At 37.2% G+C, this 17,166-nt stretch overlaps 1 protein-coding gene across 1 annotated transcript in view; it reads left to right on the forward strand.

Moving 5' to 3' along the window:
• DTWD2 (DTW domain containing 2) overlaps positions 1 to 17,166 on the forward strand; it is a 77,179-nt gene that overhangs the window by 14,103 nt on the left and 45,910 nt on the right. The window contains exons 2-3 of the mRNA XM_065918226.1: positions 11,789 to 11,879; positions 16,414 to 16,508. Of these exons, the coding sequence (XP_065774298.1) occupies positions 11,789 to 11,879; positions 16,414 to 16,508 (186 nt within the window). The remainder of the gene's footprint in view (positions 1 to 11,788; positions 11,880 to 16,413; positions 16,509 to 17,166) is intronic.

Genomic DNA, 17,166 nt, shown 5'->3' on the forward strand with positions numbered 1-17,166 from the left:
ATTTTTTAGTTGGATTGTTTGTTTCTGTTCTTGAGTTGTATGAGTGCTTTATATATTTTGCATTTTAGCCCCCTATGAGATATATGGTTTGCAAATATTTTCTTCTAGTGTGTTGGTTGTCATTTCATTTTATTGATAGTTTCTGTTGCTGGGCAGAAGCTTTTTGTTTAATATAGTCCCACTTGTTTATTTTTGTTTTTGCTTTTGGTGTCAGGTTAAAAAAATCATTACCAAGATGTAAGTCAAAGAGCTTACTGTCTATATTTTTCTTCTAGCGGTTTTATGGTTTCCAGCCTTAAATTCAGATCTTAAGTTCATTTTGAATTGATTTCTATGTATGGTTCAGTTTCATTTATTTTTATGTCCAACTTTCCTAACACCATTTAGAACAGTCTGTCATTTCCCCAGTGTATATTGTCATTTTTGTTGTAAATTAATTCACCATATATGCATGGGTTTATTTCTAGGCTCTGTTCTGTTTTGTTGATCTACGTGTGGTTTTATGCCAGTACAGTAGTTTGAAAACTAGTGCTTTGTTAGTAGAGTTTGAATTCAGGGATCATGATGCCTCAAGCTTTATTCGTCATTCTCAGGATTCTTTGGCTATTTGGTTTAATGGTTCCACAAATTTTAGGAATTTTTGTTCTAGTCTTGTAAAAAATGTCATTGGAAGTTTGATAGGGTTACATTGAATCTGTAGTTGTTGATATTCAGTCGCCCACTCATGTCAGACTGTGATCCCATGGACTGCAGCACGCCAGGCCTCCCTACCCCTCACCATCTCCTGAAGTTTGCCCAAGTTCATGTCCATTGCATTGGTGATGCCATCCAGCCATCTCATCCTCTGACACCCTCTTCTCCTTCTGCCCTCAATCTTTCTTTTCCAGTGAATCAGCTGTTTGCATCAGGTAACCAAAATACTGGAGCTTCAGCATCAGTCCTTTCAGTGAATATTCAGGGTTGATTTCCATTAAGATTGACTGATTTGATCCCCTTTCTGTGCAAGGAACTCTCAGGAGTCTTCTCCAGCACTACAGTTCATAGGCATCAATTCTTCGGCATGCTACCTTCTTTATGGGCCAGCTCTCACAATTGTATGTGGCCACTGGGAAGATGGTAACCTTGTATATGGACCTTTGTTGGCAGAGTGATGTCTCTGCTTTTCAACACTGTCTAGGTTTGTCATAGCTTTCCTGCTGAGAAGCAGTTGTCTTCTGATTTCATGGATGCAGTCACCATCCTCAGTGATTTTCTTTCTTTTGTTTTTTTTTTTATTAGTTGGAGGCCTCAGTGATTTTCAAACTCAAGAACAGGAAATCTGTCACTACTTCCACCTTTTCCTCTTTTGATTGCCATGAAGTAATGGGGCGAGATGCCATAATCTTTGTTTTTTCAATATTTAGTTTAAGCCTGCTTTTTCACTGTTCTCCTTCACCCTCATCAAGAGGTTCTTTAGTTCCTTTTCTCTTTCTACCATTAGATGGTATCTGTATATCTGAGGTTGTTGATGTTTCTACCGTCTATCTTGATTCCAGCTTGTAACTCACCCAGCCTGGCATTTCTCATGATGTGCTGAGCGTATAGGTTAAATAAACAGGATGACAGCAGACAGCCCTGTTGTATGCCTTTCTCAATCTGTTTGTTCCGTACAGTGTTGCTTCTTGACCCACGTACAGGTTTCTTAGGAGACAGGTAAGATGGTCTATCTCTAAGAGCTTTCTACAATTTGTTATAATCCACACAGTCAAAGACTTTAACGTAGTTGATGAAACAAGAAGTCGATGTTTTTCTGGAATTCCCTTGCTTTCTCTGTGATCCAGTGAATGTTGACAATTGACCTCTTGTTCCTCTGCATTTTCTAAATCCAGCTTGGATGTCTGGAAGTTCTTGGTTTGCATAATGCTAAAGCCTAGCATGCAAGATTTTAAGCATGACCTTACTAGCATGGAAGAGGAGTGTAGTTGTCTGATGTTTTGAACATTCTTTAGTGCTGCTCTTCTTGGGAATTGGGATGAGGATTGACCTTTTCCAGTCCTGTGGCCACTGCTGGACCTTTCAGATTTGCTGACATTTTGAGTGCAACGCTTTGATAGCATCATCTTTTAGAGTTTTGAATAGCTCTACTGGAATTCCATCACATCTGCTAGCTTTATTGACAGCATTGCTTCCTAAGGTTCACTTGACCTCACACTCCAGAATGTCTGGGTCTGGGTGGCTGACCATACCATCATTCTTATCCAGTTCATTAAGATCTTTTTTTGTACAGTTCTTCTGTGTATTCTTTCCGTCTCTTCTTGATCTCTTGTCCTTCTACTAGGTCTCTACCATTTCTGTTCTTTGTTGTGCCCATCTTTGGGTAAAATGTTCCGTTGATATTTCATATTTTCCTAAAGCAAGCTCTAGTATTTTCCCTTCTGTTGTTTTCCTCTGTTTTTATGCATTGTTCATTGAAGAAGACCTTCTTGTCTCTCCTTGCTATTCTTTGCAATTCTGCATTTAGTTGGGTGTACCTTTCCCTTTCTCCCTTGCTTTTCACTTCTCTTCGTTCTTCAGCTGTTTGTAAAGACCCCTCAGATAACCACTTTGCCTTCTTGCTTTTCTTTTTCTTTGGGATGATTTTGTTTGCTGCCTCTTATACAATATTATGGACCTCTGTCCATTGTTCTTCAGGCATACTGTTTATTGTATCTAATCTCTTGAATCTATTTGTCACCTCCACTGCATATTCATAATGGATTTGATTTAAGTTGTACCTGGCTGGCCTAGTGGTTTTCCCCAGTTTCTTTAGTTTTAAGTCTGAATTTTGCTCTGCGAAGCTGATGATCTGAGCCACAGTCAGCTCCAAGTCTTGTTTTTGCTGACTGTATACAGCTTCTCCATCTTTGGCTACAAAGAATGAAATCAATTTGATTTCAGTATTGACCACTTGGTGATGTCCATGTGTAAAGTTGTCTCTTGTGTTGTTGAAAAAAGGGTGTTTGCTATGACTAGTGCATTTTTTTTAGCAGAGTTCAGTTAGCCTTTAGCCTTTGCCCTGCTTTATTTTATACTCCAAGACCAAACTTGGCTGTTACTCCAGGTATCTCTTGACATTCCACTTTTGCATTCCAACCCCCAGTGATGAGTAAAACACCTTTTTTTTTTTTTTTGGTGTTAGTTCTAGGGGGTCTTATAGATCTTCATAGAATTGATAAACTTCAGCTTCTTTGGAATTAGTGATAGGGGCATAGACTTGAATTACTGTAATGTTGAATTGCTTGCCTTGGAAGTGAACCAAGATCATTCTGTCATTTTTGAGATTGTATTCAAGTACTGCATTTCAGACTCTTTTGTTGATTTTGAGGGCTACTCCATTTCTTGTATCGGATTCTGGCTTACAGTGGTAGATATAATGGTCCTCTAAATTAAATTCCCCCATTCCTGTCCATTTTAGTTCACTGATTCCTAAGATGCCGATGTTTGTTCTTAGCATCTCCTGCTTGACCAAGTCCCATTTACCTTGATTCTTGGACCTAACATTCCAGGTCCCTATGCAATACTGTTCTTTGCAGCATCAGATTTTGCTTTTATCACCAGACACATTCACAGCTGAGCTTCACTTCCTCTTTGGTCCAGCCGCTTCATTCTTTCTGGGGCTATTAGTTGTTGTCATCTGTTCTTTCCCAGTAGCATGTTGGACACCTTCCAACCTGGGGGACTCACCTTTCGGTGTCATATCTTTTTGTTTTTTTATATAGTTCATGAGATTCTCATGGCAAGTATACTGGGGTGGTTTGCTGTTCCTTCCTCCAGTGGATCAGGTTTTGTCAGAACTCTCTACTGTAACCCGTCTGTCTTGGGTGACCCTACGTTATTGTTCAGTTGCTCTGTTGTGTCCAGCTCTTTGCGGCCCCATGGACTGTAGCACACCAGGGTTCCCTGTCCCTCACCATCTCCTGGAGCTTACTAAAGCTCATGTCCATTGAGTCGGTGATGCCATCCAACCATCTTATCCTCTGTCCCTCTTCCGCCTTCAGTCCTTCCCAGCATCAGGGTCTTTTCTAATGAGTTGACTCTTCTCATAAGGTGGCCAAAGTATTGGAGCTTCAGTTTCAGCATCAGTCCTTCCAATGAATATTCAGGGTTGATTCCCTTTAGGATTGACTGGTTTGATCTCCTTGCTGTCCAAGGGACTCTCAAGAGTTTCTCCAACACTATAGTTCAAAAACATCAATTCTTTGGTGTATGGCTCATAGCTTCATTGAATTACGCAGGTCCTTTCGTCATGGCGAGGCAGTGATCTGTATTACGGACGTTTAAAAAATGTTAATTGTTCCAATCCATGAGTATGGAATATCTTTCCATTTATTTGTGTGTTCTTCATTTTCTTTCATTAATTAATGTCTTGTAGCTTTCAACATACAGGTCTTTCACCTCCTTGGTTAAGTTTATTCCTAGGCATTTTATTCTTTTGGAAAAGGATTTTAAAATTAGAAGAGCAGTTACTCTGCACTTACCACTAGTTTGGTAAGAAATGGTTTAACATTTGGATAGCTAGTCACCAGCGTAGTACATGCAGACGATTGTAGAGTAGGAAAGTGTGAGAAAAACTGCTGTTAATAATAAATAAGCACACATTCTTATTGTAAAATAACTTGCTAAATATAAACTTAATCAACTGAAATACAAAATGTTTTAAAGAACTATAGTTTTATTAGTTTGAGGTAATTAGAATTAGGTTAATAAAGGGGCATGCTTTAAAATAAATAGGTAATGATATTTTATGAGCATGTTAAAGCATAAGCTGGAACTATTAGGTTTAGCTTAAATCACAGTTACAGGGTTTATATATAAAGTGCTTAACTGATCTTTTTTTGTTGCTGTTGTTTAATAAATATTTTCTTCAGTAAATATTTTTGCCTCCTGTATGCTGTTGCTTACAAGAAAGATCACAAATGATAACAAAGGAAGATCTGAGGAAATTCTTAGCTATCCAGTGGCTAGAACTTGGTGCTTTCACTGTCAACGCCCAGGGGGGCTAAGATCCCACAAGTTGCACGTTGTGCCCAAAATAAAACAACAAAAACGTCAAAGGAAGATCTGAGACTCTGAACTTCATTCATAATGCAAACTAATTGTCTTAGTACTAGAGAGGAAGTGAAGGAGAGATTAGTATTTGATATGTAAGAAAATGAAGGGATAGGATAAGAAATTGTGTAGGAGAAGGGCATTCCAAGGACGAGGTAAGAGGGAGTGCAAAGGTATTCGCTTATGTATGCAACAGTATTTATTGAAAGCTTACTATGCTAGGTGCTAGGATATAAAAGTGAAAAAAGTAGGTCAAGTCAAGTCCTTGCCCTTAGGTAGCTTACTTTGTAGAGAAGGAAACCCACCTTAACAAAACATGATGTCAGATAGTGGTAAAATGCCTCTTTCTTGGGTTTCCCTGGTGACTCAGACAAAGAATCTGCCTGCAATGTGGGAGACCTGGGTTTAATCCCTGGGTTGGGAAGCTCCCTTGGAGGAGGGTATGGCAACCCACTCCAGTATTCTTTTCTGGAGAATCCCCATGGACAGAAGAGCCTGGTGGGCTGTAGTCCATGGGGTTGCAAAGAATCGGACACGACTGAGCGACTAAGCACATGGCCCAGCCTCTTCCTTACTAATTACATTGAACATTCTTTTTTCATTGCATTTTTGTATTTTTTAAAATAACAACTTTATTTAGATATTATTCACAGACCATGGAATTTATCATATTAAAGTGTATAATTTAGAGTTGTTTTTGTTGTTATTGTTGTTATATTAGCAAAGTTGTGTAGACACCACCAGTATTACAGTGATTTTAGCAGGTTTTTGTTGAATGTCTCTTCAGCATCTTTCTCTTAAGCTGCCTTCTTCTTTTTGTATTGCATCCTTCCCATTAGCCTCCATTAATTATCAGCTGATCATTCTGGAGAATTGCTCAGCAGTCCAGTTAAATTTGAGGAGGGGTAGTTTTTGAGGTTTTGAGTGCAGATGTGCTCTTCTGAGCTGTTTCTCTGGTTCTTTCTGGTGACTCGCTGGCCTATTATTTAGCTTGTTGCTCTTAACTAAGAGGAGTTTTTCTTTTGAGAGCACTCTTGGGCTTGAATTTCTCATACTCCATTTCAAATAAAGTCATTTACTTTAGGGAGAGCTTTAGAGCTCTTTTTTCTTATATAGCCTGACTCTCCTCCAGGCCAGTTCCTGGGCACAGGGCTGGGCAGTAGCCATTGACTTGCTGCTTCTGGTGTAGCAGCTTCTTGTACTTCTAACCTACAAGCGATTTGGGGTGAGAGCAGTTGGGGTCCCAACATTTTCAGCCTCCTGCACTGTAGTAAAGCTTCTGTGTTTTAAAGTGAAGGCTGGATGGAGGAAGGGAGCCTCTGCTCTTCTTGGCCACACTCACCAGGAACTTAATTTCTTTAATTGGAGTTGGAGGGGATGACATATGGTAAGTCTTGACTGAAAGCTGAGAGGAAGCTCTGCTTTCTTGGCTGCACTTACCTGGAGAGGACTTTCTATCAACCTGAACGAGGGCAAGGTAGTAAATGGGTTATAACTCAAATGCCACGGACAATCCCAACACCAAGTTTTCCTGCAAATTTCCTTGAGTAATGTTTTTTTATTCAAATATACTCTTAGGATAATTTCTAGAGTCTTTAAGTGGTTGTTTTTAAAAATAGTATTAGGTAGTTTTGCCTGTTTTCCTGGAGAGTGGGTGCGTGATGCAACTTTCCTTGTTATCCTGGGAGTGTAACTCTCCAAACTACTTAATTCTAAATCTTCCTAAAGATCAAGCATATCTTCCTAGTAAAGAAATTACTATCCCAGTTTGCTGCCGCCCCCATGAACAGAGTTTTTGGTCAGACTTGAAATCCAGAGCTATCAATAACCAGAGCAGTTCTTTGCACTATCCTGTCATACTAAGGACTTTTATAATTATATATATACGTGTGTGTATATATATATTTGTATATATGTATGTATGTATATATGTATGCTTGTATATATGTGTGTTTGTATATATGTATGTTTGTATACATATACATATATATATATATACACACATGTATGTATATATGTATGTATGTATGTCATGAGTTAAAGATGTTATTGTTCAGTCGAATCAGACTCTTTGTGACCCCAGCACGCCAGGGCTGGGGTTCTGCAGCACTCCAGGCTTCTCAGTCCTTCACTATTTCCTGGGTTTGCTCAAACTCATGTCCACTGAGTCGATGATGCCATCCAACCACCACATTCTCTGTCGTCCCCTTCTTCTCCTGCCCTCAGTCTTTGGTAGCATGAGGGTCTTTTCTAATGAGCCAACTCTTCTCATCATGTGGCCAAAGTATTGGAGCTTCAGCTTAAGCATCCATCCTTCTAGTGAATATTCAGGGTTGATTTCCTTTAGGATTGACTGGTTTGATCTCTTTGCAGCCCAAGGGACTATCAAGAGTCTTCTCCAACACCACAATTTGAAAGCATCAGTTCTTTCGTGCTCAGTCAGTCTTATGTTATTATCCAGCTCTAACATCTGTACATGACTACTGAAAAAACCATAGCTTTGACTATATGGACCTTTGTTGGCAAAGTGATGTCTCTACTTTTTAATATTGTGTCTAGGTTTGTCAAACTACCATACAATTGCACTCATCTCACACGCTAGCAAAGTTATGCTCAAAATTCTACAAGCCAGGCTTCAATAGTTCATGAACCAAAAGCTTCCAGATGTTCAAGCTGGACTTACAAAAGGCAGAGGAACCAGATATCAAATTGCCAACATTGGTTGGATCATCGAAAAGCAAGAGAGTTCCAGAAAAACATCTACTTCTGCTTTATTGACTATGTCAAAGCCTTTGACTGTGTGGATCACAACAAACTATGGAAAATTTTTAAAGAGATGGGAATACCAGACCACTTTACCTGCCTCCTGAGAAATCTGTATGCAGGTCAAGAAGCAACAAGTTAGAACTGGACATGGAACAATGGACTGGTTCCAAATTGGGAAAGTGGTACGTCAAGGTTATATATTGCCACCCGCTTATTTAACTTATATGCAAAGTACATCATGCGAAATGCTGGGCTGGGTGAAGCTCAAGCTGGAATCGAGCTGTGTCCCCTTCTCCTTCTGCCTTCAGTCTTTCCCAGCATCAGGGTCTTTTCCAGTGAATCAGTTCTTTGCATCAGGTGTCCAGAGTATTGGAGTTTCAGCTTCAGCATCAGTCGACTCTTCCAGTGAATATTCAGGACTGGTTTCCTTTAGGACTGACTGGTTGGATCTCCTTGCAGTTCAAGGGACTCTCAAGAATCTTCTCTAACACCACAGTTCAAAAGCATCAATTCTTCAATGCTCAGCTTTATTTTCCAGTTCTCACATCCATGTATAACTATTGGAAAAACCATAGCTTTGACTAGATGGACCTTTGTGGGCAAGGTAATGTCTTTCCTTTTTAATATGCTGTCTAAGTTGGTCATAGCTTTTCTTCCAAGAAGCAAGAGTCTTTTAATTTAATGTGTGCAGTCACCATTTGCAGTGTTTTTGGAGTCCAAGAAAATAAAGTCTGTCACTGTTTCCTCCCCCCACCCCCCATCTATTTGCCATGAAGTGATGGGAGCGGATGCCACTATCTTAGTTTTTTGAATGTTGAGTTTTACGCCAGCCTTTACACTTTCCTCTTTCACCTTCATCAAGAGGCTCTTTAATGTCTCTTCACTTTCTGCAGTTTGGGTGGTATCATGTGCATATCTGAGGTTATTGATATTTCTCTTGGCAATGCTGATTCCAGCTTGTGATGAATCACAAGCTGGAAAGATTATTAACAAGAGTTTATTTTGCCAATTTTCTGCTACCCACAGAAGTCTATGGCTTTCACTCAGCTTGTTTTCATGATTGGATTTTTCAGTTCTTTGGCTCTACTGATATGTGGATTTTCCTACATAGGATATATGACAGTTTTTTTGCATTCTTTCATATCCTTAGAACCATATAGTTTATAAATATGTCAGTTGATTTGCAGTGAAATTCTGATTTTTAAAAAATGGCTTCATCTGATCTTTTTCTTATCTTTGGCTGTACTGAGTCTTTGTTGCTATGCTTGGACTTTCTTTATTTACAGAGAGTGAAGGCTACTCTTTGTTGTGGTGCATGGACTTTTCATTTTCGTGGCTTCTTTTGTTCCTAGAGCACAGGCTCTCGGGTGCACGGGCTTCAGTAGTTGCAGATGGTGGACCCTAGAATGTGCAGGCTCAGTAGTTGTAGCATATGGGCTTTAGTTGCTCCTCATCATGTGGAATATTCATAGACGAGAGATTGAACCCCTGTCCCCCGCATTGGCAGGTAGAATCCTATCCACCATACCACTGCAGAAGTCGTTTTATCTGATCTTAAATTACATTTTATAAAATAATGTTATTGACATTTGGTCATGCATTGCAGTCATATGCAGTTTCATGCAAAAAAAAAATTCAGAAACTTAAACTTTTATCTCTTCATATATTTTCTTAGGTCCTTTCTCTCTCTTCTCCTTCTGGGAACCCATAATGTGAATATTGGCGTGTTTAATGTTGTCCCAGAGGTCTCCTCTGCTGTCTTCACTTCTTTTCCTTCTTTTTCCTATATTCTGTTTTGCGGCAGTGATTTCCACCATTCTTCTTCCAGATCGCTTATCCGTTCTTCTGCCTCAGGTATTCTGCTATTGATTCCTTCTAGTTTATTGTTCATCTCTGTTTGTTCTTTAGATCTTGGTCTTTGGTAAACATTATTTGCATCTTCTCCATTCTTTTTCCAACATCTTGGATCATCTTCACTGTCATTATTCTGAATTCTTTTTCTGGAAGGTTACTTGTCTCCATATAATTTAGTTGATTTTCTGGGAGTTTATCTTGTTCCTTCGTCTGGGTCATAATCCTATGCATTTTTATTTTGATTAGCTTTCTGTGATTGTGTCTTTTGTTCTGGAGACTATGGGATTGTAGTTCTTCTTGCTTCTTCTGTCTGATCTTTATTGATGAGGCTGAGGCTTATGCAAATATCCTGATGGGATAGGCTCCAGAAATTTAAACTTTTAAAACTCGAATATATCTCATCCTGTCTCCTTCCATTGAATGGGAAATCCTTTCTAATTGTAGCCCTTGATTTGTTTGTCACTGAAAGTGAAAATGAAGTTGCTCAGTTGTGTCCAACTCTTTGCGACCCTATGGACTGTAGCCCGCCAGGCTCCTCCATCCATGGGATTTTCCAGGCAAGAATTCAGGAGTGGGTTGCCATTTTCTTCTCCAAGGATCTTCCTGACCCAGGGATTGAACTCTGGTCTCCCACATTGCAGGCAGACTCTTTACCATCTGAGCCACCAGGGAATCCCTTGTTTGTCCCTATATAGTCCCATAAGTCACTCCTCTGGTGTTTACTTATGTTTACTCTTCTTGTGACCACTGAAAGACACTCTGTTCCTATAAATTTGCTCACATTCCTAAAAGGGAATTCTTGGTAGGACTAAGTAGTCACACTGAATCATTTCAGATGTCATTGGAAAACAAGTGTATTGATTTCCTCTGGTTAATCATTCACTCTTGGTTCAATAGTGAAGAGGGGAAGTGGGGTCACGTTGTACAATATGTTTATACCTCTGCCTCAAATATTATTTAGATAATTTCTTCAGCAGGAGCAAAGTTTTAACAGTTTCTTGCAAAGTGAGGTGGTAGATACAATCGAACCAATTTACTCACACTGTGTGTTTTATTAATATACATATTTTTTACCTCAGGCTGTAACTCAGCATAAGTAAAATTGAGGAAGCAGTAGGTAGCAATCAATTTTCTAGTAGTAAGTATGCTGTTGGGAATTCTCTTTAAAATATAGCAGTCACTTGTATACTGTTACAATGCCATGTGACATCTGCCTGTAATAGTGGTTTGTTGTGAACATTTGCTTCCATCATATTGTATCTGGCTGCTTGATTAATTTCATGTTATAAACACACATATTTAATATAGGATGTAGTGATAAACTACCCATGTATATTCCTTCAGTACCTTTGGAAGGACACACAAGAAACTAATCACTGTTTGCCGTTAGAGAAGAGAATGCACTAGGCTGGAGAACTGAGATGGGAAGTGTACCCTTTTATTCCAGCCGGATTTTGTAAGTGCTACTGAAACAAGTAAAGCACTAAACAGTAAGGGAAATGAAAGCAGCAGAGTAAACAATAACCACAGGGAACACGGATGGGTATGGCACATGCTCTGAGGATATAACTCTAGCCAAATATTCTTTGGTGGCCCCGTTTGGGTTTCTTCTCACAATTGCTAAGTTCTCCATGTTGACTGATGGCTAAGTTCGATTAGCACGGTCTTCTAGGTGGTGATTATATTCCAGTATTTTATTACCACTTTGTTCCTTCCAACTTCAGATTCAGATTAGTTGCCAGGTTTCTATTTGACATGAGATCTGTTTTTGATTTGGAATGCAAGTTAGTAGAAGTATTCCTTCATGAATAAAAAGACCATGGTGGTGACTTATGATTCTTCTTCCACTGAAGATAATTAAGGCAAGATTTTTTGAGATACTTTGATCTACTATGGATGGTAAAAAATTTACCTGAGTCTTATTTTTCAAATTCTCATATTGAAAATATGTTTGATTAAATTCTTTCTTAATAGCACTTTAAAAGAATGCAACTTTACCAAATCTATATAATTAAGTGAAATTATGTTCAAATTTTATGTTATTGTTATATAATTTTATTTTAAACGTACTACAGTTTTTCTTTTTTCTTTTGTCCTTTAGCCGGCCTCAGAAAGTGTGTTTGTGTCCATTTCTACCAGCGCATCCTGTACATATCTCTACCTACTTGTATATAATTCAGCATCCAGCAGAGGTGAGTAAGGTGTTGTGAAATATACAGTGTCAGGTAGGATATTAGTGCATAAGAAGATGCATGCAGGTAAACATACTCATCCCTTTCAGCTTTTCAGCATTTTAAAAAATAAATTGATATGTTTTATAAACAGATAAAATGTAATTCATAAAATGGTTTTATTTCATAAAAACTGTGTTACTGAATGGTAAGAGAGAAATTTAGAATTCCAATGATTATATATGGAGAGAAAAATGAAATTTTGTGAGTTGAGTCAAGAAATTGTTGCTTTTTAAATTTTGATCTTAGCTTTTGTTCTTTGATGTCTTTCCTTGTTAAGGTAGAAGTTACTCTCAGCACTTTAGTGTTATGAAATGAATGTTAAGATTTTTACTTCTTTAAGTGACTAGAACAAATGTGTATATTTTACATGCATATATGAAAATAAAAATATATAAAATATTATATATGTTGTATATAAAAACTTTTTAGTTAATGGTTTCATATATTGGGGAGGATTATGCATGTGGTAATGTGTATGTGTGTTAGTAACTCAAATGCAATAATGAAGAGAGGAGGGAAGGAGATCATAGATAATCAGAAATTGACATCATTACCAAACTCTTTGATGTGTGATACAGGTACAAAAATGAATTTAGTGTACACTGAAGTTAAAATTCTTCCAGGCTTTGAAGGAGGAATGATTTTTTTCTTGTATTTCTGAAGGATTAATATACAGCACTTGAAGACTTTAACAAAGACATTAAAGGATATTAATCTGTCACTTTCCTTTTGCAAATGATAAAATAATTACTTTTATTGTGAATTGTTAAATGTTTCATTTGCTAGGCAACCTTTTTCTCCCCCCCCCCCCCCCCCACAGGGTTAACAGCATGCTTTTGTCAGGATTGTGACACTTTTATCACTAGCATTGTATTACTGCATTTAAACTTAAAACCCAGTGTAGCTCAAATTTACATAAAATGATAGCTTATTGGCCATAACAGTTTTAACTAAAACTTGACTTCTGATGACAAGTGTTGTTTTCATTTCATAATATACATAATATGGGGCATTTTCATTGTTATTTGGTTCCAGACATAAGATGGATTTTAAACTGGAGGTTTTTCATTGATTTGTGGCAATTTTAATGTTTTCATGTCTTATTCCTTATTTTCTTCATTCCTGCCTTTCCCCCACTTCTTTTTCTTCTTCCCTCTCTCTATTCTTCACTTCCTTCCTTCTTTCATGGTTAATCCACAGTTTAGATGATCCATCCATAATTGCATATGCTGCAAATGTCTTTCACGTGTGTACAAGTCCATCTGTATTGATTTTCTCTACCATCCGAGGAACTTTACAATCTTAATCTAACTCAGTCATACTGGGCTGCCTTGTGCTTAATCTCAGCATACAGTTTTCAGTCACAGAACAGGTCAGTTTGATGACTTGCCCTAAAAACTGATTGAAAACCAGCTGTATAGGCTCTAGGAAGGGGCTTTGAGAAAAGAAGACTTGATGGAATGGATGAAATGGTGTTTATTATGATGGAGCATTTCAAAGAGTATGGACATGCATATAGAAAATTACTTCAGGATAGAAAGAAAAGAGTTACCTCAAAAATAACAAAAAAACTTTACAGAAAAGAAATGTTATGTTAAATAGCTTGACTTTTTGTGAACAATATATACATACATATAGCCATTAATGATGTAGATACTGTTTATTTATTTCACTAAAAATAGTAGAAGATGTAAGGGTAAGGAGTGATGTAAGAAAGCTAAATCTTCATTTATTATGAGAAGCTATAGTTATAGAATGAGTAAGGCTCAGGAGTTTAAATTCTTCACAGCTCTGTAAACTCTGTATCCCTGGGAAAGATAACCTCTCTGTGCCTCAGTTTTGTCATTAATGAAATGGAAGTAATAAAAATATACTGTGTTACTGGTTTATGGTGAATGGGATGGTGCTTAGTCACTCAGTTGTGTCTGACTCTTTGCAACCACGTAGACTGCAGTCCGCCAGGCTCCACTGTCCATGGAGATTCTGCAGGCAACAATACTGGAGTGGGAAGCCTTTCCCTTCTCCAGGGGATCTTCCCAGCCCAGGGATCGAACCCAGATCTCCTGCATTGCAGGAGGAGTCTTTACCAGCTGAGCCACCAGGGAAGTCCAAGAATACTGGAGAGAGTAGCCTATCCCTTCTCCAGTGGATCTTCCTGACTCAGAAATCAAGTCAGGGTCTCCTGCATTGCAGGCAGATTCTTTACCAACTGAGGGTATGAGGGAAGTATGAGGATAGAGGGAAGGTATGATGGAGAAGTCTTATGGTGAATAGTAAATGAATAATACATAAAATACACTTAGAATTTCACATATTACGGTTACCTAATATGATGGTAATAATTGATAGTTTGTATGTAATATCTAAAATTGATAAGAAATAGCAAGGCATGTATAGAAATATGGACATAACTACTGGAAGAAATAGCTGGAAGAGTTAAAGCAATTGCCTCTAGGAAGTAGTATTGGGGATTGTATCTGGGAATATTTTAAATCTTTTGGCACTGTTTGACTTTTATACATGTGTTACTTTGACAAAAATTTGGAAGGTGATTTAATTATGTATCAGAGTTTCAAAAGTGATGGTAAGGAGGGAAGAAAACAGTGTGAGACACTGGAAAATGTCCTGAAACTCCCTTCTTTCCTGCCTCCTGCTAGTCCCATTCACCATAGGAGCTGCTCCAAATTGCTGTTTTCAGGCTTCTTCAGAGCTCCAGACTACTGCATGTACTTTTTAGTTAAAATCACAGCAAATTCTGACTCTTCTGTTTCTTTTTGAATTTTTTTATTAGGTCGATCAGTTTAACTACTCTCAGCATCTTTAAATTTACCTTTTACATATTATTTTAATTAATACTTCCTAGATTCAGAGGTTAAAGAAGTAAACGCAGAATGTTCCTGAGAGAGTAACTGTGTGTGTGTTTTTGTTGAATACCATTACTACAATACTTTTTGTTTCTGTGCAAAAATAAATAATGTAATTGTAGATTTATTTTTAATTACTTTAATAAATTCATGTGTAATTTTATTGTTTTATGTATTAATTGGCTGAATAACTGATATTCCTAAAGGGAAGTAAGTAATATTTGATCCTTTAGTACCTTTAGCACCTTTAGTACCTTTAGCACCTTTAGTACATTGTCGCTTTTTTACAGACAGAAAAGTAGTCAAATTATTCACTGTGAGGATATACACACGGGATGGTAAATTGATAAAGAATACATTGGAGTCCATGTGTGTGCGTGCTCGGTTGCTTTAGTCGTGTCTGACTCTTTTGCGATCCCATGGACTGTAGCCTGCCAGTGCATGGGATTCTCCAGGCCTCTGTCCCTTATTGGATTAAGCATGACATTCCCAGTTGGGCCAGTGGAACAGAAGAGGCCAGGCAGTGACTGAGCACTGCAGGCCAGAATAACCAAGATAAGTATGAGGCTAAGACAGAATAGCTAATCACCTGACTCTACTAGGCTTGTGACAACCAGATTCTTGTGACAACCAGGTTCTTGTGACAACCAGAAAGGTGGTTTTTTTGTGTAGAAGTTAGGACATTAGGAGAAAAAATTTATGGTGAACATTAACTATGATGATAGTTAATGCAATTTACAGAAATTGTCACCAACTTTTTCCACATGAAAATTATATTTTATTTCTCTTTCCATACTTTATTCTTTGGATGGAAGGTCATAAATGCAGCCCACACTCAAGTAGGAAGGTCCTGGAGTGGGGGGAGTTTATGTTCGTTACTTGAAATTCTTCTGAGGAAGATTTGTCTCTTCTCTCCTATTTATTTAATCATTTATTTATATCAGTCTGGACTCTATTTTATACTTTGGTTTATAATCCAAATACTATTTTTATTATTTTATTGTTCAAGTTGTTCCATTGGGTGCTTTTAAGATTAGCTTCTGTGTTTCTTTATTGTTCCAAAACGATATGCCCAATTCTTTTGTTTTTTGAACACATGTTTGCTTTTGAGGCATCAATATGTAGATAATTAGCTTCAAGTTGACATACTACAAAATGTAGTAGTGAAAAAAAGTTTTTTTTTTTAAATTGAATCAAAAGGTTTGATTCAATTTAAACACTTTTATATTTTTTTATAATCTTAACTAATGTTTAGATTAATGTTATCTTTTTTGATCAGTAAACTTGTAAACACACCCAAATAGAATAAAAATATACACTTATGTTTAGTACTGATAAGTTGAAGAAACTGTAGCTCTGTTTTATTAAATTGTGGTCTGTAGTAAACAACTTGTGAAAGTTGTATATAATGTTGTGAATCAAATGTTCATCAGAAAATTTTAAGTGGGGAGTTCCCTGGCAGTCCAGTGGTTAGGACTCGGCACTTTCACTGCTGAGGGCCTGTGTTCAATGATCTCTGGGTGGGGAACTAAGATCTGGCATGCTGTGCAGTGTGGTCAAAAGAAAAAAGTTTTAAAAGTGTGTTTATCTAAGTAAAATCTACATTTTAATTAATTTTTTAATTATAGGAAAACAAGGTGTTGCGGACAGTTCCTCTTCTAGCAGCATGTCTCCCCAAAGATAAGTGTAAAATCAAGATTGGTCGTCGCTTCAGTGAGGAAAGGTAAATTAATTTTTAGGGCAATTTAATCAAATTCTTTTTTTATTTTAAAAATGATTTCCTTCAGGTTATCTATCAGACCTAGAACATAGTACATTGAAAGTGATTAAAAAATATAATTTCTGCCTTCTCCCTCAAAAGGCATGTATACTTACTATTTATTTCATTTTTGTTAAGATGATTTAAGATGTTAATACTTGTATTAGATGCAGTTCCTGTTTTTCTTTTTTTTCTTTTAATTATATATGATATCCATTTATATAAAAACATATATTCCATTTCTAGTCCATTAAGACCTTCCTAAGGTACAGTGACGAGAACTATATTTAGTATTCTAGTTATAGGCATGTCATATTTTAAAAAAATGATAGGATGCCTTCTCTTGTGTTGTAAAATATTTTTTTCGTGAGGTCCAGTATGTGTAGGAGTTTGTTAGTTGATATTTTCACAGACAGTTCTACAATACTCTTGGATCTTATTTTGCTCTGTATTATAGAACCCATTGATATATATATTTACATTTTTCTACAAGTTGTTTCTTACCTTTGAAGCATATTTGTTGCTTTTCTACCTATTCACAGTCTTCATAATTACTTTGATCCTATCTACACTAAATATATTTTTAGATGAAAATTTTAATTTCTCTTGAAAATATGGAGAT

Source organism: Muntiacus reevesi, chromosome 1 (assembly GCF_963930625.1).
Source record: "Muntiacus reevesi chromosome 1, mMunRee1.1, whole genome shotgun sequence".
NCBI lineage: Eukaryota > Metazoa > Chordata > Mammalia > Artiodactyla > Cervidae > Muntiacus > Muntiacus reevesi.